The sequence below is a fragment of the Monodon monoceros genome, unplaced genomic scaffold (genome assembly GCF_005190385.1).
Source record: "Monodon monoceros isolate NGI ecotype Baffin Bay Population unplaced genomic scaffold, NGI_Narwhal_1 Super_Scaffold_12, whole genome shotgun sequence".
Lineage (NCBI taxonomy): Eukaryota > Metazoa > Chordata > Mammalia > Artiodactyla > Monodontidae > Monodon > Monodon monoceros.
In genome coordinates, this window is record NW_021703768.1 from 156,480,270 (window position 1) to 156,501,935 (window position 21,666).

Genomic DNA, 21,666 nt, shown 5'->3' on the forward strand with positions numbered 1-21,666 from the left:
AAGGGGCGGGGCCGTGGCGCGAACGCGGGCTCCCCATTGGTCGGCGACGGGGGTGGGGCTTGGTACCGCCGCCAGGCTGGCCCCGCCCCCGGCCCGCGGGAGCGGCGGCGGCGGAGGTGGCGGCGGCGGCGGCGGCGGAGGCGGTGAGCGCGGGCGCGGACGGCTGCGCCTGGGGCGGCGCGGGTGCAACCGCTGTTGGACCGCCGCGGCCACCTCGCCCTCCGCGCCGGGCTCGGGGACGCCGTGCTGGGGAGGCGGGGCGCCGGGTGAGCCCGGCGGGCTGCGCCCCTCGGGTCGGCCGGGCGGGGGCTGAGGCGGCGGGGCGGGCCTGGGGGAGGGGCGAACCCCGAAAGAGGCTTCCCAGGGCGGTAACCCGCCCAGCCGCGGGAGCCCCCGTCTCTGTTCATTGAACCCCTTTGCTCTCTGAACCCCTTTTCTGCCTGGACCCCACTTCTGCATTCTGAATCCCCATCTCTGCTCCCCGAACCCCTACCTCTGCTCCCTGAAACCCCTCGTTTGCTGCCTGAACCCCTATCTCTGCTCCCTGAAGCCCCCCCCCTCTGCTCCCTGAAGCCCCCATCGTCTGCTAACTGGACCCACCCTCTCCTGCCGGGGTGAACCCCTCTTTGCACAAACGAACCCCCCCACGTCCTTTTCTTTACTGTCACCGCCAGACCAGCCTTCCCCATTGATGTAATCAACGGTCTGCAGCTGTCCAGTCCTTTCAGGGACACGGCAGCCAAAAGAGCAGTCATTTTCCTCTGATTTTATGTTTTTGCGCTGTGGTCAACTGTTAACTCCCCAAACATGGGAGGGTTGTAAGCTTTGATTGTTTTTAAGCTTTGATTGTTTACAACGCCTCTCCCGCCGACGTTGGAGGCAGGCTGATTTATTCAGGAGCCTTTTAAAAATAATGTAGACAGAACCTTTGGGAGGGACTTTGGCTGTATTTTATTTATGAAAATCATCCAGGCGTCTCCCTAGGCACTGAGGCCAGTCACTTCTTTTTGGCATTGAGCCCACTCAGTGCAGGATGATGGAATTGAACCATCTCCTTGAGGATCAGCCCCGCTAACCTTTGCCCTTGAGGGTTGTGTCTGCGTTGAAATGGGAAGCAAACGATGTTATAAACCACCGTGCAAATTTTGTTGCAGGGCACATCGCGTCAGACCTTCAAGTACTTTGTTTGTGCCAAATCATTACTGCTTACCACATGAGCCTAAATCATGATGGATGCCAAGTATGTCCTCTGCAGATGGAAAAAGCGATTATGGCCTGCAAAGGTGACAGCCATTCTTCTGTAATTTCAGGAATTAGAAATGACTTTCGAGTGACAAGTAAAATCTTTATCAGGAGATACCTAGGAGCTGCTTCAGCGAAATAATTGAGTCTGAACAGTTGGCGCTCCTCTCCGTTGGCACCGATTCTCCCTCCTTCCCCGTCTAATGGGGTTTTGGTTGAGTGCTTACAAGGTTATGCTTCCGAAAGTGTCTTTTTTTTTTCCTCACACTGGGGAAAAAAACCCCACAAATTTAACAGAGTCAGCTATAAAAAGGCATGTAAGGCTGTAACTCAAGGAAATAGCTGGCCGGGAGCCCTGATAGTAAATAACAGGAGTATCTCGGGGAGACTTCCCAGCAGCATAGTGGGAAGAGGGCCAGATAAAACCCTGGTACTGGTCTGGATCTGCTGCTGCACCTTGTGCCTCGGTTTCCCTGCCTCTGGAGTCCTTTGCTCCTTTAAGAATCACCTGCTGCATTTGTATTTATGGGTCGCCACGGCTTCTTACATTGTGTTAGCTGTTTGTTGTGTCTTAGTAACAGGGTTTTTTTTTCTTCTTCTTTTTTTTTTTCTAATGTAGGTCTTGGCCGGAACTGAGAAGTCAGCCAAAAATAAGAGAAAAAAGGAGTTTTTTCTAAACGTTCAGATACTTTCCCTAGACAAAAAGTTAAGTGTTGTGTTTTTGTGATATTATCTTTTTTCCATATGGGATTTCGGATACCACCACTCCTTCCCCAAAAAAGCGAAGAGCACTCTTAAGGGCTTCTGATTTTTTTAGTTATAAATGGGGTCAAAATAACCCAAAGAGGAAAACAACTGATTTTATTTCACGAAAGTTTGGAAATTGAAGATGTATACGAGGTACTGATGTCCAGCGAGATCAGTACAAAAATGGAATGAATGTAAATTAAACGGGAGGTGAACGCTCGTTGGGGTTCAAGTAGGGCTGTTTCCTTCTCACAGATGTATTTGTATGTCTTTTTTTTCCAGAAACTTGTGTAACAGTCCCCTGAGTTTTGGGATATTTGATGTCTGAGCCTGTGCCTCTCATAAGAAACTGTCGTTTAGCGTTCAGAAGGCAAACGCATGGGTGTGGGGGAGGCACGTTACGTTGTGTTCTTGATCGTCCGTGGTGGAAGGACGTAGATGACCGGGAATGATTCAAATGCCCAGGTCATGTGTGTCTGACTGGAGAATTCCCAATTCTAAATAGAGAATGAAACCAAGTCAGCTCCTGCCCCCGCCTCCCTGCGTCCCCATCGCTCTTTCTGCAGAGCTGCTCCTGAGCCTGCTTAGTCCGCAGCTCACACTTTCCCCGAGGCTGGGAAGGTAATTGAATACTTGAGTTTGAAAGGAAAGCCCATCCTTCTAAACTAAAACACACCTGCTGGTCTGTAAACAGCTTTTAGTGACATTATGCTCTACCCTGAAAATCTAACAAAGGAGTTATTTGTGCAGTTGAAAGTGGGATTTGCCGCATAAAAGTCACAATTTGAATTCTTTTTTTTTTTTTTTTTTTTTTTTTTGCGGTACGCGGGCCTCTCACGGTTGTGGCCTCTCCCGTTGCGGAGCACGGGCTCCAGACGCGCAGGCTCAGCGGCCATGGCTCACGGGCCCAGCCGCTCCGCGGCATGTGGGATCTTCCCGGACCGGGGCACGAACGCTGCGTCCCCTGCATCGGCAGGCGGACTCTCAACCGCTGCGCCACCAGGGAAGCCCTGAATTCATTTTTGCTCTTAAATCCAGCCAACCTTTTCTGTCTTAAAAGGGGAAAGGAAAAAACAAAAAAAACATTCACCAGGGTCCTTGCTGACTCTCACCTCAGGTGCATGAATTCCCAGTTGGCCGTGACTTTTGGTTTGAGTGGAAGGGTGCAAAGGAAGAAAATGAATCTAATTCTTTTGTCGTTTAAAGCAAAACATGTTTGAAAACGTCTTGGTGGCATGGCTGGTGGCGTATAACGGCCGTTCCTGTCCCTGCAGAATTAAGGTGAAAAGCACGGGAGCCCAGATCCTGAAGAAGTCTCACATTGAAGGCATCGCTTCCTCGTTAGGTAAGAGCATGTTTTTGAGTAACTCTGAGGTTTTAATTAAGTAAGAGGCAGTTTGGGAGAAGATGGAGACTCAGGTCTGCAAAGTGACCCTGTTCAGGGTTTCCCCTTCGTACAAGGGAATGTGATTTCCCTGAGCTGGAGGAGATGGGTCTGTTTTCTTCATCCTTTCTAGAATTTGCCCCTCGAGCCCATCCTGTTCTTGACTCCCAGGATGGCCAGTGGTGGCATCAGGGTCCACAGGCCACATCTGCGGCCCTGCAGGCCATGCAGAAGGGGGGCACCTCCCTGAAGAAAGGGGGAAAGGCTTTTCCTCTTTTTATGTTTTGCTTATCGCGTAGCAAGAGTGAGGTGCTTCTGTTGCTGGTCTGGCCTCCGCCCAAGGTCTGAGAAGCAGTTGGATGTGTATTTAAATTCTATCGCTGAGCCCAGGGGAGAAAAAAGGGTGTGACTGGCACCAGCCTTGCTGCCACGGTGTCTGCGGGCTGTCGGGGCGGGGGGAGGCGTGAGGCGGGCTGGAAGTGGAGCCTCCTTGGCATCTCGTCGCAGGTCAGACAGACTTGGCCTGAGCCCGGCCCAGCTCTGCCCAAGGTGCACACACCCTGGGGGAGACAGACCGGGCACCGGCCTAGGCGCGCCGTTCCGCAGGCCCAGACGCGGAAGCGTTCTCCCTGCTGAGACTGGGAGTGCTTACTTCACGTGCGGAGAGCTTTCTGTCTTGCGTAAAGGTTGCCCAGGGTATCTTCCAGAGGTGACTGTGATGTAGGGTCCATGTTCCTGCGTCTCTGGGGAAACCGCTCTCGTTCAGAGCACAATGCCCGCCTCGGGCGGCAGCGACCAGCACCTCTTGGATGCCGTGACTGTTCGTGCAGCCCGTGTTGGGGGGCCACTTGCTTGTGGGCGCCTTTACCGTTAGACAGGCAAACACTGTGTTGATGGAGGCATAATTTATGCCTGCTGAGCTGTGGCGTCGCCTCCGTCCCCTGTTCAGATAAAGAGCACGGCGCCTGCGCGTCAGAGTGAACGAGGAAAGCTGTTGCAGCGGGGAGGTCAGGCTGAAGTTTCCAGGCCCCTGGTGCCGCTTGCTGGCTTGGAAACGCCCTTGCAGAGGAGTGTGGGCGATTTACCGGCCCACGAGGAGCCTCTTAGTTGTCTGTTCGTCACCCCCACCCCAGAGTACACTGCCCGCAGAGTTTTTATTTAGTTGGTGTGGGTTTCTGTTGACCCTGATTGAATTTGAAACTGTGAGGCTGAGAGAGGATCAGACAAACTCTGAATAGGTTTTGCCGGCGGCATTGTTTTGTAACCTGGAAGAATGTATCTCTGTAACCCAATCAGGGTAGGGTCAGTCAGTTTGCTTTTGGGAAAGGGAAGCCTTGCAGCCCTCAACTGTTGTTTTGTCGTCCGGGTCCCTCCTTTGGGAAGATGTAGGTGAGAAGCGTCAGCCTCCCTTCAGGTGCCGAGACCAGCGGTCCCAGTGAGACGCCCCAGCCGGTGGAGGGCCCATCACCAGGCTTTGCTCCTTTTCTGTCCTTCAGCTTCGCAGAACGAGGTTGCTGCCACGCCCCTGGAGGAGCTGGCCTACAGGCGGTCGCTCCGCGTGGCTCTGGATGTTTTGAATGAGAGGACCCGTCCGCGTCAAGGAAGCTCTTCCAGGGAAGAGAGGACCACTCGGTCTCTGAGAGCGAAGCCCACGGAACCGGCCTCCTCGCTCTGCCACCCCAGCCCTTCGCCTTTGCTCCACGAATACGCGTCGGGCAGTCCTGGGCACACGAGGAGGGAACGTGCGCCCCAGAGGCTGTCCGGCCTGCCCGCTCGCAAGGAGGACCCCGGGTGCAGAGTGGACCACAAGAAGGGGCTCCGGAGAAGCAGAGGCCTGCGCGCCCAAGCTGTCTCCTTGGCCGGCAGTGGTGCTCAGGACGGACGGGGATCCAGAAAACATCGGGCAAACCGGACGGTGAACCGGACAACGACACCGAGTAAACGGGAGAGGAACCTAGCACGGGGGCCCAGCTGGGGTCAGGAAGCGCCTCCGTCCTCAGAGAGAGCTCGGGAGGAAGAGAGTGAGATGGTGGCCGGCCTGGCAGCCCTGCGCTCCTCTCCCAGAGGTGGGGCCGAGGGTCCTCGGGGCGGCCCCAGTGCCCGTGGCCACCCTGCCCAGCACCTGTGCCCGGACAGCGGCCAGAGGCCGGGGCCCCGCATGGCTCCGCGCAGCCCCACTCAGCTCGGCCCCACAGAGGAGACCAGAGACGCCCGGCTCCTGGAGGGAGGTAAAAGCCCCGGAGAGGAGGAGTCGTGTGCCGGGGAGGGGGCGGCGTCTGCTTCTCCTGCGGCCCATCCGGAGCCAGACACCCGTGTATTGTTTTTTTGTTTTTCTTTTTTTGCGTTACGCGGGCCTCTCACGGTTGTGGCCTCTCCCGTTGTGGAGCACAGGCTCCAGACGCGCAGGCTGAGCGGCCATGGCTCACGGGCCCAGCCACTCCACGTCCCCTGCATCGGCAGGCAGACTCTCAACCACTGCGCCACCAGGGAAGCCCCACCCGTGTATTTTTAACCAGATCCTGAATTAGATTGTTACCAAGATAGATCCCAAGCAGAGATCTCCTAAGTCCTTTTCGTGTGTCTCTCCCACTGGGCTATAATTACCTCAACTGCTCCCAAATACTTGTGTGTTTTTATTTTTGTTTTGAAGCGGAGGGAGGGAGTGGAGGGGCGCGGGGCGGAAGCATGTGGCTGTGATAATGCTGCATCTGCTCCCCGAGGATTAATTCCTTTCTTCTTCCCGTGGCAGAAGCCATGATGCACTCCCGTTAAATTGGCAGGAATCTCAGAAGTGATTAACTCACTTGAAAGGCTCCTGACTTTTTAAGGATTCCCGTTTCATGTATTTTTGTGTGGCTGCAGCCAGGCGCTATGATTCCCTCCGTTTGGACATTGTAGCATCCCACTTAGTTTTGAAATGCTAATTTGCAAATCTTCATTTCTGCACGGCTGATACCTTGTGCTCTGCCTGCCCCGCAGTCACTCCTGGGTTTCTGCCTTTCGTCGGCCCCTGAAAGGGGCCTTCTCCCCAGCGCCGGAGGCGCAGGGATGGTTTCCCAAGGGGCCTGGCCCCAGGGCCGCCCCCTCCCCGCGTGTCCGAGGGCGCCTGCGTGAAGGGACAAGCCGCACGCGAGGACCACTTGCCCAGTTCCTCCACCTTCCCTGCTTGCGCTCGCGGTCTCCTGCCCTCCTTTCTCTCTTATTCTGTTGAACATGCTTTAACCGACGTGCCCTGCCTGAGCGAGGCCGCAGGGAAGTCTGCGTCGCGGCAGCTTTGCTCTCTGCGCCGATGCCCACGTATCGGGAGGTGTTGTTCCCGGGCTGAGTCCCCAGGACTGTGACGGGGAAAGTCTGATCTACCCTTGTTGGCAGCCCGTCCGCCTTCTGAAGAGTCAGTGGAGTTGGACACCGTGAACTCTCTCCTGGCAGAGGACGAGGAGGACGAGGAGCCCCCGAGAATCCTCCTATACCGTGGTGAGTGGGCGGCGCCTTCCTTGGGGGAGGCCTGCGGTGCCCGACGTCCGGGGAAGGTCTCTCGCTGCGCTGCCTGGGTTTCGTCCTGAGCCGAGGGCTTACAGACAGGGAGTCCGGGGTCCGCTGTCCAAGACAACCACGTGAGGGGGGGCTCCTTGGGGCGCGACAGCCCAGCCTCCCTGCTGTCCCCTCAGAGGGGATGGAGGACGGCAGCCAAGTGAATAGATGGGCTCTGTCACCACCACTTGGGTGCGGCCTGGCGCTGCCTCGCAGCCTTCCCGGGTGGCGTCCGGAGAAGCAGGGGCCTGGCGCCCCCATGTGTGCACAGTGCCCCCGCCCCCGGGCACAGGTCAGCTGCCCCTGTCCTCCCCGGAAGGGGGTCAGACACAGGCCCAAAGGTCAGAACCGGCCAGGAACGGAAAGCTAGTTTGCTTTCAACTAAATAATTGAGCACCGGTTTCAGTATTAGACTCGCCCGTTAACCGTTAGTCTTAACGTGGTCTGGGGGTGGTTTTGGTTTTGGTTTTGGATCTCTTTATTGTGAAACATTTACGCGTGCACAGGCTGTAGCACGAGCAGCACCGGAGGCCTGGGGGCTTCTCCTGCACGGCCGGGGGGCTGGCCTAGAGCCACCCCACCCCGTCCCCCGTCATCCCCACGCAGCAGGCTCCCTGCCCTTTCTGTGTACGCGAGTCTCGGGCGTTTCCCGCGGGCTCTGCCGATTGTTCCTGGTGGCGGCTGGTTACTGGGGTGTCTGGATGCTTCCGCCTGGGCTGCAGTGCCTGGGCTCCTGGGGAGTCACTGGGGTCAGCTCCCCGCGGGCTCGCTGGGCGCAGGGGGGCCGCCGTGCCTTCTTGCAGAGGGCGTTTCCATCCCCGTCTCCACATGGGGGTCAGTTACAGCCCCGGAAACCCGGGTGTTGGCTCTTTTCTCCCGGTTTTGTCTTCCATTTGGTTTTGGTTTGCTGGTGTTTTGGCCGGTCGGCCCGGGTTGGCTGTCTGCACCCGTGACCCGTCGTCCTGGGGGCCACGACGCTCCTCTCGCGGGTGACCAGCGCTCTGCGTGTGCCCCAGGCAGCTCCCTGTGCCCCAGGTCCCCTTTCTCTCACAGCCCTTCCTCCTGTCAGACACCACAGCGCGGCCGGTTCTTGAATATTTGAGTTATTTACACATTCTGGAACTTTTTTGGTTGAGGATGCAGTTAAATTTTGTTGAGAAGTTACTTGTAGTTATCTTACGATTGCTTGAATAGTTCTCTTTATTTTAACCCTTTAAAGCCCCCAGTTTCCCAGACAGATGAGCTTCTCAGAAATTCAGTCCCCATATGGGGTCTTCATTGTGTGCTGTGGTCTCCTTTCTGTTTATGTGCCAAGCTCTTTAAAAAGTGCTTTATTCTGGAGTAACCTGAGGCTTATAGAGCAGTTGCAGAGGTGGCACCGAGCCCCTGCCCGCCCCTGTCCCCACGAGCACGGCACACGGTCACTGCTAGGAAACCAGCTGTCACCCTGGCCGCGCTTGTGGTCGGCATTTGGGTTCCAGGGGCAGGAGTTACAAACCTGCCCTTCAGACTCTCGGGTCAACGCTGGGCTTAAACAGTGTCTCCGTGGTTGTGTTTTCTCCAGCAGTTGCTTTTGGTGCCTGATATGGATCTAACTTGTCTCTTTTTGTTTTCCTTTCTTTCTTTCAATTCTAGAACCACGTTCGTTTGAAGTAGGAATGCTAGTCTGGCTTAAATACCAAAAATACCCCTTCTGGCCCGCAGTGGTAAGAATCCTTCTCTGCCCCTTGCTTGCTCAGTTGGTCCCCCGAGCCTGAGGTCCAGCGTCCTCCATTCTTGACACCAGGACCCGGGCAGCTGGTTCACTGTTCTGTTGTTACCGGGGAAACGCTGGGTCCATGAGCATCGACGTGGACACGTTTACCTAAGGAAAGGGGGTCTCAGCCTTCTGGCACAAAGGATTGTGAGGCTTATAGGTCAGGTTTTTATCAAGCAGGCTTAGAAAGCCTGCCTCCAAAAAATACCCACGGTTTGCTCATTTTCAATATTCTACATTTCAGCTTTTTAGCGAGCAGATTAGGGTGGGCATCGGTTGCACAGCAGGTGTTTGAGGTCCTGGCTGCGCCCCCAGTGCAGGGGACACCCTTAAGTGTGGCTGACGTCCTGGCTGTGCCTCCTCCGCCTGCTTGGACGGTGCCCATGGTCAGTTGGAGAATTTGTGAGGCAGGGGCACCACCCGGTTGCCCTCGCTCCTGCCATTTCCACCTTAATTTCCCCCCCCTTTGTCTTCTGGCAGGGACAGGATTCTGATGGTTCTAGCTGTAGTCCTTTAACTTTTAGGAAGAGGCAGTGGCGTGTAAATCCGAAAGATAGCTGCCACAGTGGAGCGGCTTTTGTTGTCGCGATGAGTCTGAGCTCGTCCAGGTCAGCATGGCCTCCTGGCACGTGACTGACCGTCCCGGGAAGGACAGAATGAAATCTTTGCGGCATCTGTAGATAGAGCGCAGACGTGCAGTTGAACCGGGGTTGCCGTGCGGCTCCGTAGGGTTTGGGGGGCTGATTATCGGTGACCCTCGCTTCCCGAGGTGCAGTGTCCCCCTGCGGTTGGCAGCCTTCTCCCCGCCTTTCCGCTTTCCCCAGTTCCCGGGGGCCCTGCTGGTTCATGGGTGCCAGTGGCCTGCGGGCTCCAGCCTCACCCACGGCGCTGGTGACACCGAGGGGGGGCCCCTCCCGGGTCCACAGCCTGCCGCCTCCCGCCTGACCTCTGCTGGGCCCGGCCGGGCCTCCTGGAGCTCGCTTTGCCCATCCCCCAGAGTGAGGAGGATCGCGCCCTGAGCCGAGCGGAAGTGCTGAAGGCAGCAGCCTTGATTCCTCTTGTAGAGCCCTGGCTCTGCTCGGTCGGAGTGGCGCTGAGGGCCGCGCGACGCTTTCTCAGCGTTCCCTGGTGTCGGCTGTCAGTCCAAGCCGGCTGCGTTCCTCATCACATGCTTGACGAGGTGCCATCAGGAAAGTGTCGAAAACCCACGACCTTCTGGGTCCTTGACACCTGGTTTTCTTGGATCTGCCAACAGGTCAAAAGCATCAGGCGAAGAGATAAGAAAGCGAGTGTGCTTTTCATTGAAGGAAACATGAACCCCAAAGGGAGAGGGTAAACCCACTGTTCTCCGCTCTTGCCGAGTGCTTCTGGGTGGAGGCTGGCGAAGGGGGCCGGGGTGGGGTCCAGAGCCCCAGATGAGGGTCCCTGTAAAGGTCGTGTTCAGGGACGCGGCCAGATGGTCGGGTTTTCCAGACTGCTTGTTGGCTTCCAGAGTCAGCCCTGCCGGACACTCCTTGGGCCCCCGTTTCCCACAAACTGCAGCAAAGTTGGCTCCCTGCAGGGGCCGTGAGCAGCCCCCTGCCCAGTCACCCCCCTAGTCCTCGACTGGGGGCAGGAGCACCGTCTGCCCGGAGCTGGCCTGGAAGTGTGGGCACACCTGGGCCCGGCTCCGAGAGGCTCCCTCCACCGACGAGCCGGCACTGGCAGAGGCCCGACGCTTTCCCAGAGGAAGGACGCTTTTAGGTCGCGAGATGGGGCTGGTTCCCGTGAACCTCTGCTCTCTCTGCTTCCAGCATCGCGGTGTCTCTCCGGCGATTGAAGCACTTTGATTGTAAAGAAAAGCAGGCGCTTCTGGTACGTGGATGGTTGTTTGCGCTGCTTTGAAGGGCTGGCTTGGTGGCTGGTAACCACCACGAGGCCCTTCAGACAGCGGTAGTTATGGGAGTGACGCCTGGCCTCGGCTGCTCCGCTGGGGGCCACTGCCCCTGGGGCGGCTGCTGGCCATTCCCCACTGAACAGGTTTGGCGTGGAGGACAGGGCGCCCTGCGCAGAAGGGAGGTGGGAGAGCCCAGGGCCAAGGCCCACAAGTTGCGGCTGTGTCTGAGCCGCCCCCGGGAAGGGCACCATAGACCCCGAGGCCGTGAGCCTGAGCGCCACATACATCAGGGAACACCATCGCCGTGGCCCTGTGACTGGCCCAGCCCGAGTCCCCGGGAGCTGGTCCACACGGTGCTGTCTGTTAACTCTGAAACACCCACCACTTCGTTGTCCCAACTTTCAAAAACACAGACTGCGACTGGGTCGGGCAATGGGGCCCGTGAGCCCCGCTCCAACGTGGGTGTCTGCTTGGCCCCCGGTCAGCGGGCTCTGCGCTCGGCGTGGGGTGATGCCTTCCCGTGTGGGAAGCAGCGTCTGAGCTGGTTCCCACGGTGAGTGGGACGCGGTAGGACTGTCAGGGCGTCTCCCGCCAACCACCTGTTCTCTGAGGGCAGCAGGCCACGGGCCTTGCGTGCGGGCGCTACTCGGAAGGTCGGCACCCACGCTGGACCCAGCCTTGGGCTCTTGGGACCGGAGGGCGGGGGCAGAGGGGAGGGGGGAATCGAGTTTGAGATTCGTGTGCCTCAAATACCTGAGGAATGGGTTTTATCGCAAGGACGCCTGGGTTCAAGAAGATGGCGCGTAGGTCTCGCGGGACCCGGATGCCTGGGCACGTCCCCTGGAAACGGGCCGTGGGAGCTCGGGCATGTGCCGGCGCCACCCTGCTGTCCCAGGTGCTGGTCAGCGGGCCTGGCCACGGCCCAAGTGCCCTCCTCCTCTGGAGCTGCCTGCCCCTCCCATCACACGCCTGTGGGTCTCAGGCTGGTCTCGCTGGTCTTCCCAGCTTAGGGGTTCTCACCGGGGGTGACGGCCTTGGGTTGCTGTGAGGATCACAGGCCAGGGGTCCCTCCCCCGGGGCAGCACTTCTTCCCACTGACCGTGTACAGTCGAGGGCCACGGGCCCAGAGGCGTCTCCCACGGGGTTCATCTCCTGCAACCTCATGTCTTGTCAATCTGATGGCCCGTCAGCTGCCCTGCGGTGGGTTTTCGCCCTCCTGCTCTCAGGGTCTGTGGTGTCTCTCTCGGCCCCGAGGGCTTGGCTCACAGGTGACCATTTTCTGAGCAGCCCCGGCCCCAGACATGCCTCGCAGGGAGCCCTGTGCGGGGGCGTCTGCAGGCCCCTTCCTGGACGAGGGGACTGAGGACGCGGGACCTCGGAGGTGCTCCCAGCTGACGCCCGCCGTCTGGCTTTTGTTGCAGGACGAGGCCAAGGAGGATTTCGACCAGGCCATCGGCTGGTGCGTCTCCCTCATCACCGACTACAGGGTCCGACTGGGTACGTGGGGCTCCGGAGCCCCTGCATGAATTGACGGGGGGCAGCAGTGCGGAGCCTCCCCTGAGGGCCCCCGAGGGCAGAGGGTGGCCCGGTCCCCATAGCTGTCTAGCCCTGCCCCGAGCAGGCTCTCTTCCCGTCCCTGCGGATGGGCAGGCGCCTGGTGGAGGCTCATCCTGGGTCTGAACAGAACAGTTTCCTTTGAATCCGGGTTGGTTTCCATCTGTCCCAGGTTCGGCCATGGGGGGTCCTCGGGCTTGAGGTCAGGGCGCACACCGGCTGGACGACGCGGCAGAGCCCAGTCCTGTGTGTGACCTGACTTCCCTCCCGCCCCGTGCAGGCTGTGGTTCCTTCGCTGGCTCTTTCCTGGAATACTACGCGGCTGATATAAGTAAGTCCACCAGCAGCTCCTTTAAGGTGGGACCCGCTCTTTTGCCCGTTAGGAGTGGCAGTCTTCTTTGAGCTCTGGAGGGGTGTGTGCGGTGGGCAGCGCGCCCCAAGCCTGAGGCCTACGGTCCAGCCATGCCTGGGTCCACGGGGTCCCCTTGCTTCCCTCTGCCGTGGGGCCGGGAGGGCGGCTGCACACCCACACCTGCCGCCAGCGCCCAGGTCACCCGCCTGGGGCCGGGGCATCTGCGTGGCCCTTTCCCTGCCCACCTGTCACTGGCGTCTGCAGGGTGCCGCTGAAGCAGGGTGGAGGGCAGAGCTGGGGCGAGGGGCCGGGGTCCTATGGGGCGGAGAGCCCTCGGGGACCGTCCCGGCGCAGCCGAGGGCGCCCAGTCACGGGAGTACGCTTCCTCCGCAGGCTCCCCCGTCCGCAAGTCCATCCAGCGGGACGTCCAGGGGACCAGGTTCCCCCCGCTGAGCGGGGTGGGCCCCGAGGAGGCCTCGGCCGGGAGCCCGCGGGGCAGGAGGCCGGCCTGCAGGAAGGTGCTCCCTGATCGCTCGCGGGCCGCCCGGGACCGGGCCAACCAGAAGCTGGTGGAGTACATCGTGAAGGCGCGGGGTGCCGAGAGCCACCTGCGGGCCATCCTGAAGAACAGGAAGCCGTCCAGGTGGCTAAAGACGTTCCTGAGCTCGGGTCAGTACGTGACCTGCGTGGAGACCTACCTGGAGGACGAGGAGCAGCTGGACCTGGTGGTGAAGTACCTGCAGGGGGTGTACCAGGAGGCGGGCAGCAGGCTGCTGGCACGCGGGCACGCGGACGGCATCCGCTTCGTCCTGGACGTGCTTCTGCCCGAGGTGAGCGCCGGCGGGCCCTGCGGCACCCTGGGGTGCCGGGGCCTGGGCGTCGTTCTCCAGAAGCCTTCCCGGGGCGGTGCCGCCTGAGCCGTCTCCCCGAGGCGCTGTGGGCTGGGCGCTGCGGCCTGGGCCCCTCGGCTGGTCCCTGGCCCAGGGGAAGGGGAGCTTAAGCTTTGCGAACGGGCTTCAGCTGGGGCACGGGCGGTCGAGGAGCTGGTGCACGGCCCCTCGGCCGTTCTTCAGTTCAGGGAGGCTGCTGGCCGTGAATGAATGTGTGGGAAAATGTCACCAGGCTCTAAAGTGTTGAGCTTTATCGTTGTGGAGGTTTCAAATACGTTAAGAAAAATTAAGTAGCACCGTGAACCCTCACGTGTCCGTCACCAGCTGGAATAGTGTGGCCTTGCTCCACTTGCACCTCCAGTCCCTCCTTCTGGATTGTTTCTTATCCGTGCATACTTTCATGTGTGTCTCTACAGAGGGTGATCCTGCCCCCTGGGGACACTGGGGGATGTCTGGGGTTGTCTGTGGTTGTCACGAGTGGGGGGCTTCTGCCATCCTGTGGGTGGGGACCAGGATGCCGCTCCACACCCCACAGTCCAGGACGGCCCTTGTGTCAGGCGTGCCGAGGGGAGAGAGACCCTGCTCTGAACCAGAAGAACTCTTCAAAAATAAATAGCTACTATACTATGATTTCACTGCAAAAAGTAACAGTGATCTTTTGATATCAGGCATCTATTGTATATTCAGATTACTTCTTTGTGTTTTCTTGTTTTTTTCCTTTTTTTTTTTTTTTTTTTATGGCCACCCCACACGGCCTGTGGGATCTTATTAGTTCCCCAACCAGGGATTGAACCCAGGCCTGGCAGTGAAAGCATGGAGTCCTAACCACTGGACCGCTAGGGAAGTCCCCAGGTTCTGCCTTCCGCTGCTTTTAGTGACATGAACTCTCATCTCATCCAAAAGAGAGCATTGTAGATTTAATTAGGAAACACCAGGAGCAGAGATTTTGCAGACTGCACGAATGTTGAGCTGGGAGGGCCCTGGCGGCTGGGGCATGGCTGGACCACCCGCCCACGCGACCTCCTCCAAGCTCTGTGCGAGCGGCCGGGCCTGGCCCGAGCCTGACGTGTGCTGCCCTCTTGCAGGCCATCATCTGTGCGATTTCTGCGGTGGATGCTGTGGACTACAAGACGGCTGAGGAGAAGTACATACGAGGACCTTCACTCAGCTACCGGTAGGCAGGCCGCGCTGCGTCCTGAAGGGCTCCGTCTCCATGCGCCGGCGGCTGCGGTGGCTGGGCTGAGGGGCCCTGGTCCGAGCGGGCAGAGCTGGGCCCGCCGTGCCCTGCGTCCTTCGTGGGGCTGACGTTCGCCTCCCCAGCGTTCTTCCCCGTGGCCTCGATGCCACGGCTATTTGAGGAAACAGTGAGATTAAGCAGCAGCCGCTGTCCGGACGTCCCCGGCTGGCGGGAAGAATGCGGCGATCAAGATGTTCCTCTCACGTTGCTGTGGTTAGCGCCCTGGACTGGCGGTCTGGAGCCCCTAATCCCGTCTCTGGGCGGGCTGCCAGGCCTGGCTGGGAGCAGGCGGGGCCGCGTGGCGGTGACAGGCTGAAGACTCAACTAGGGTCTCGTGGTACAGACTGTCCCCAGCCTCAGCGGCTGCCCTGCACACCCGGTAAAGAGACGGTGCTCCCGGGAGAGTGAGGTCTGAGCGGCCCATCTCCAGCTGGCACCACCCTCCCGCTCGGGCTGCCGGTCGGAGGGCGTCCTGAGTTTCCCGCAGCCTCAACCGGCTGCAGGCACCCCAGATGCCTATGGAGGGCCATGGGCTGTGCCCCGGCCTCGCCCTGCCGCCTCAGGCGCCGAGGCTGGGCAGCCAGGGGTCCCTTGGGCCGGGTGTCAGTCGGGCAGTGGGTCTGTCCTGGTGCATCCACCTCCCGCTTCTTTTCACACCGTAGTTGCGTTTAGGTTCTTGTGCACAAACCGTCGAGCCTCGGCACCACGACAGGGTTTGGGTCTCCTCTTGGGGTTCTTAGGCTGCTGTGTTCCGTTTACCTTTGGGTCGTCCCCCTCAGGAGCATATTCCTTGTTGATCCTGAGAGGGGCAGCCAGTCAACTAACTGATCATGTAATTTTTTGTTAACAGATAGCCATTTTAAAGGACAATTTGCTGTTTCACCATTTTTTCTTTGTAGTTTATTTTTCTTCATTGTGGTGAAATACCCATAACGTAAAATTCAACATCTTAACCCTTTTAAGCGCACAGCTCAGTGGCATTGAGCACATTGACACTGTCGGGCAACCATCCCCACCATCATTTCCAGAACTTTCTCATCTTCCCAAACTGAAACTTGGTCCCTATGAAACACTCACTTCTCTGTTTATGGTTTTTTTTTTTTTGGTTGGTTGGTTTTTTTGTTTGTTTGTTTGTTTGTTTTTAGCGGTACACGGGCCTCTCACTGTTGTGGCCTCTCCTGTCGCGGAGCACAGGCTCCGGACGCGCAGGCTCAGCGGCCATGGCTCACGGGCCCAGCCGCTCCGCAGCATGTGGGATCTTCCCGGACCGGGGCACAAACCCATGTCCCCTGCGTCGGCAGGCGGACTCTCAACCACTGTGCACCAGGGAAGCCCTGTTTGTTTGTTTTTAATTGAAGTATAATTGATTTACAATATTATGTTACTTTCAGGTGTACGGCAAAGTGACTCAGTTATATGTACACACGTGTGTGTGTCTGTGTTCTTTATTTTAGATTTTTTTCACTACAGTTTGTTACAAGATATGGAGTATAGCTCCCTGTGCTATATAGTAAATCCTTGATGTTCATCTATTTTATATATACCAGTGTGCATCTGTTAATCTCAAACTCCTACTTTATCCCTTCCCACCCTTCCCCTTTGGCAACCATAAGTTTGTTTATGTCTGTGAGTCTGTGTCTGTTTTGTAAATCAGTTCATTTGTGTCATATTTTAGATTCCACATATAAGTGACGTCGTATGGTATTTCTCCTTTTCTGCTTGATTTACTTCACTTAGTATGGGGATTTCCCTGGCGGTCCAGTGGTTAGGAGTTGATGCTCTCACTGCCGCAGCCAGGTTCCATCCCTGGTTGGGGAACTAAGATCCCACAAGCCGTGTGGCGTGGCCAAAAAAAACTACAAATAATTCACTTAGTATGATAATCTCTAGGTCCAGCTGTGTTGCTGCAAATGGCATTATTCTGTTCTTTTCTATGGCTGAGTAATATTCTATTGTATATGTGCACCACATTTTCTTTATCTATTCATCGATGGACATTTAGGTTGTTTCCATGTCTTGGCTGTTGCGAAGAGTGCCGCAATGCATGTTGGGGTGCATGTATCTGTTCTTTTTTTTTTAAAGATTTTTTTGATGTGGACCATTTTTAAAGTCTTCGTTAAATTTGTTACAGTATTGCTTCTGTTTTGTGTTTTGGTTTTTTGGCCATGACGCATGTGGGATCTTAGCTCCCTGACCAGGGATGGAACCCACACCCCCTGCATTGGAAGGTGAAGTCCTAACCACTGGACCGCCAGGGAAGTCCCTGTCTTTTCGAATTAGAGTTTTGTCTGGGTATATGCCAGGAGTGGGATTGCTGGATCATATGGTAATTCTGTTTTTACTTTTTTGAGGCATCTCCGTACTGTTTTCCATACTGGCTGCACCAACTTAACATTCCCACCAACAGTGTAGGAGGAGGGTGGAGGGTTCCCTCTTCTCCACATCCTCTCCAGCATTTGTTATTTGTAGACTTTTTTTTTTTTTAATATTTATTTATTTGGTTGTACCGGGTCTTAGTCGTGGCATGCATGTGGGATCTAGTTCCCTGACCAGGGATCAGGTGATACCCCCTGCATTGGGAGCACGGAATCTTAACCACTGCGCTACCAGGGAAATCCCCCGTTACTTGTAGTCTTCATAACAATGGACATTCCGACCAGTGTGAGGTGATAGATACCTCATTGTAGTTTTGGTTTGCATTTCTGTAATAATTAGTGATGTTGAGCATCTTTTCACGTGCCTGTTGGCCATCTGTATGTCTTTGGGGAAATTTGGATTTAGGTCTTCCCGTTTTTCGATTGGGTTGTTTGTTTTTCTGTTATTGAGTTGTATGAGCTGTTTGTATATTTAGGAAATCAAGCCCTCTTCAGTCACATCATTTGTAAATATTTTCTCCCAGTCCATAGGTTGATGGTTTCCTTTGCTGTGCAAGAGCTTATAAGTTTGGTTAGGATCCCATTTGTTTATTTTTCTTTGATTTCTCTTGCCTTGGGAGAGGGTTTATGTTTATTAAAACACAATTGCTGACTAAAACGAAGTGATCTCCTTTTGGTTTTGCAGGGAAAAAGAAATATTTGATACGCAGCTCCTGGAAGAAAGGAGCCGGCGAAGCTGAGGCCGGTGGAGGCAAGGCCCTGCGCTCTGGAGCACAGGCGGGCCGTTGGCCTCCCTGACGGCTGCCGCCTCTGTTTTCCTGGCTCTTGTGGAAGGTACAGCTCATGAAAGGGTTTGAAAGGACAGAGGCATTTTTTTATTTTTAACTTTATGTCATTACCTGTGACTGTACCGTGTAGGTTCACAGAAGGTGCACGTTTGTGTTTTATGTTGAAAAGCACTGTACCCAACATTAAACAGGAGCTTCAAAGACTCTGATACGAACGTACGGCTCCCGCAACATCAGTGTATTTTTCCGTTTGTTTCCCTCCTGTGTGTGGCTCCTCTTATGACGGCTCCTGAGTTCGCTATGCCTCTGTTACGTGTTTTTGAGGCAAACCCGTGTTTCTAAGAGGCAGGACCCGAGACCCGCTGCTTTCCCGTGCTCTAGCCTCTGCTGGGACTCGTGCAGGAGAGCAGAGGGACCGGCAGTCTTTCCAGCCTCTTTCCGCCCGGCCTCCATGTGGGTTTCCCCGCCCGGCCTTGTCACCGCACAGCCAACTGCCCAGATAGCTGTGACGATCCCACCGGGCTGCTGCGCCCCCCAGCCCGGCCAAGGTCATTGTGTGCACAGCCTGGGCCTGGGCCGTGGGGTCGCGGCCCGGCACCAGTGGAAACCAGTCCTTTGTCTGGAAGCCCGAAGCACAGATGGGTCCCCCGATGCCTGAGGGTCCCAGGCTCAGGCCCCCCCCCCCACCTTTGGAGAGAGTTGTGTGAAGGCCCGGTCCTTGACGTGGTCACAGAAATTCTGTTCTGGTTTAAAGCGACACACGGTGGATTATTTATTCTAAGCTGACGCGAGGCTGCCTGTGGAAGGAAACGGCCAAGCCCCCACCGTGATGGCTGCGCCGCGGCATCTGAGCTCGGCCAGTCCTCCCTGAAGCCGCACCGGCCAGCGTGCGGCCGCTGCAGAAGACAGTTGGGGAGAGGTTCTCGCAGGCGCCGGGGACATGGGCCCTGATCCTGACGGGAGGCTGGGTCCCTGCGGGAAGGAGGTGCAGAGATCACTGCGGGGACCTGCGTGTGGCGTCTCTGCTGGTTTTGCTGAAACCCAAGCAGAGGTGCAGACACGGCCCTGGAGGTTCCGCTGAGCTGCCCCCCAGGGCGGTCGGAGGGGCATCCCGTGTGGGCCAGGCTTGGGAGAATGGCCCCGCCAGCATCTCCGCCGTGGCCTCGCTCCCTTCTAGAAAGGTCTAGACAGCAAGCCTCCCTGAAGTGGGTCAGGATGGAGAACCAGGGTGCTCTTGTGGGTGAGGCATCCACGTGGACTATTCCGTTACCGTGAAGTATTTTTATATATCTGTGTTCTGAGCTCTGGTTGTGGAATTGAACTATTCAGACTGGAATTAAATGCCGTTTTGCAGCCCTGCCTGTTCTTTCCTGGGCCCCACGCGCAGCCCACCTCGGGCACTCGGGCCGGCCACGCTGTCCCCGATGGCTGCTTCTGGAGGCTCCTTCCCCACCCTGGCTGGGGAGGCGGGTCCCATGTCAGCCCAGCCGAGCCGGTGTCTCAGGTGTGCCGGGTGCTGACCAGAAGTGCTGGAGGCTTCCGCTGCTCGGCGCCCAGCCCCATCCCAGTCCTGTGCCCCGGCAGGTGTCTTCAGCTCCTCACTCCCACTGTATTATGTTTTTGTTTGTCTTGAAACTTTGTCCCAGGGCCACTGGGGCAGGCAGTGCTGGGTGGGCGTCTGTTGATGCCCCAAATTGGCGCTGGGTAGTGGTTAGGAAGGCAGAGCCAGCCGACCAAGTGAGGAATGTTCCAGGAGGAGCAGTGAGGTGGCCCTGGCCCCCGGGAAGCCAGCGCACTGGGCTGTTTCTGCATCAAGAAGAGAGACCCAGCACAACACGGGGTGCAGCCAGGGCCCCCACCGGCCGGCCCGTGGCCTCCTGCACCCCCGTCCACCACAGCCCCAGCTTCCCTGCACCCACCCTCACCCGGTGTCCCCCCTCAGCTGTCTGGGCTCCGTCCAGCTGGCGTCTCAGCAGCCCACATCTCTGCACGGCCACCCTGCTCCCCCACTGTGTCCCGTCCCCTCCCCAGGTGTCCACCCCTGCCCCGGTCACCTCCCACCACTCACAGCCACCCTTCCTGAACCTTTTTCAGCCAGACCCCTGACCCCAGACCCTGCGATGCTTGTCCTACAGTCGCTGTACCTTTCTCGCTCCAGCCCAGATGGCATGAGGGGACGATCAGACCCCCCAGTGCGAGGAGCAGTGCATCAACAAAACCACTTCCTGGAAGGGGGAGTTTTCCTTGTGTTCACTTGAGCACCTCTTTAAGTCTGTCATTTATCTAGGAAGCTGATTAAGACGAGGGATGCACACACACACAGAATCTCAAATCAGACAGGCACGTCTATGCAGTGTGGTCAGTGGCCCTCCCCCCAGTGCATGGCTTCTACGGCCAGGCTTTCCTGTCCCGGCTCCCCTCTCAGCCCCTGCACCCCCCATCCTCCTGCCCCTGCTCCACCCCTTTCAGGTCCTGCTCCCCACCTCCTCCAGCCCTGGCTCCCCCTCCTCCCCCCCCCACCTCCTCCCCACCTACCCATCTGCCCTCACCCCCTCACCCTCAGTGTTCCTGGAATTATGGTGAACCCTCTGTTAACCCCCTGCCCTGTCAGACCTGCTTCTCCGTTTCAGGGCTTGCCCTTGACAGTCCCAGTTTCCTGATGCAGGCTTTTACCTCCCCTATCCACCCCCCCCCCCCCCCCACCCCCACCCGCTCCCCATCCAATCCATCACCCTGACAGCCGATGGCCCCTCCTGTATTAGTTATCCATCCCTGCCTTAGCATTGTACCGGCCCCTGGCGGCTGGAAGCAGCATTCTCTCTTGACTGGGCTGTGGTCTCAGGAGGTCGCAGTCAGATGTCTGAAGGCTCGAGCGAGGCTGGGGGCTCGGCTCCCAGGTGCTTGGCTCACAGGACAAGGAACGTTAGGAGAAAACAGGAGCCTGAATAATGTCTGGACATGAGTTGGCGATGTATATACATTGGGTCATGAATTGTTAAGGTCAGTGTAAAATGTTAGCAGTAGGAGAGACTGGGTGATGAGTACAGCGAACTCTGGTACTAGGTTTGCAACTTTTCTCTGAATCAAACTATTTGGAAGTACAAGGTTTATTTTAATTAAAAAATTCCAGCTCCACAGCCTGGCCAGCTGTGGGAACTGAGGGCAAGGAGGTGTAGGATTCCCAACAGACCCAGCCCTCGGCCCAGCCCCTCTCTTTTCTCCTGTGTGTCACCACCGGGATGGTGACACCAACCGGTGCCCCGCCTCCCCTTCCCGGGACCGCGCAGTCGGGCTCCACGACACACCTGGGGTGGTCCTCCCTCGCCAGGAGCCAGCCCTGCTCCTCATCTGCGTTCCCCCGTTGGGAAAGGGGGAACCTCAGTTTCCCCATATGTATTGTAAAATGGGCAGAATAGGTACCCAGCAGGACTGTCACAGTTAAACGACATCCGAGCAGAAGGTGTCTCTGCAAACTCCCTTTTGGTATTCAGTAGTGTTCCTTTTGACAATTATATTCGTTCTGATCCTGCCACTTAAAAAATATTGTAAATGGGAGTGGGGAAGGGGGTCATTTGGGCTGGGATCATAGTTTTGGGGGTGGACCGGGGTGGGTGGGGATGAGGCCTTGTTCTAAGCCCTCCCGCATTGGCATGAGCCAGCAGCCCAGCTCCTCATCTGAAGAATGGAGAGTATTCTGGGGAGGAAAGGTCAAAACCGACACATTCTGGGTAAAAGTGCTGGGAGAAGCTGGATCAGCTTGGAGCAAAACAGAACGCTGTTCGCTGGGGGCACCAAAACGTCTGCCGAAACCCGGGATCGAACCAGGGACCTTTAGATCTTCAGTCTAACGCTCTCCCAACTGAGCTATTTCGGCTGCGCAGCAGGGGGTTGCCCCCACCCCCGACTCCGCCCCACACTGAGCCGCTTGCGTGCA

The 21,666-nt window shown here is 57.3% G+C and overlaps 1 protein-coding gene and 1 non-coding gene across 3 annotated transcripts; one reads left to right on the forward strand and one right to left on the reverse strand.

The window, feature by feature from the left end:
• The first annotated feature begins 118 nt into the window (after positions 1–118).
• PWWP3A (PWWP domain containing 3A, DNA repair factor) lies at positions 119–17,947 on the forward strand. 2 transcript variants are annotated; one of them, XM_029217945.1, is made up of 14 exons: positions 119–266; positions 1,155–1,283; positions 1,862–1,947; positions 3,264–3,334; positions 4,870–5,601; positions 6,746–6,847; positions 8,540–8,610; positions 9,916–9,992; positions 10,454–10,514; positions 11,958–12,033; positions 12,371–12,421; positions 12,836–13,272; positions 14,418–14,506; positions 17,630–17,947. In XM_029217945.1, exons 2-14 carry the CDS (start codon positions 1,227–1,229, stop codon positions 17,682–17,684), a joined length of 1,965 nt encoding a protein of 654 aa, XP_029073778.1. In that variant the 5' UTR covers positions 119–266; positions 1,155–1,226; the 3' UTR covers positions 17,685–17,947. The 2 variants fall into 2 exon arrangements, with proteins under 2 accessions (XP_029073778.1, XP_029073779.1); XM_029217946.1 differs by having other exon boundaries at positions 126–143.
• A 3,586-nt stretch (positions 17,948–21,533) lies between these two features.
• TRNAF-GAA lies at positions 21,534–21,606 on the reverse strand. The gene has a single exon. It is a non-coding gene; the product is annotated as a tRNA-Phe (tRNA).
• Positions 21,607–21,666: the final 60 nt, after the last annotated feature.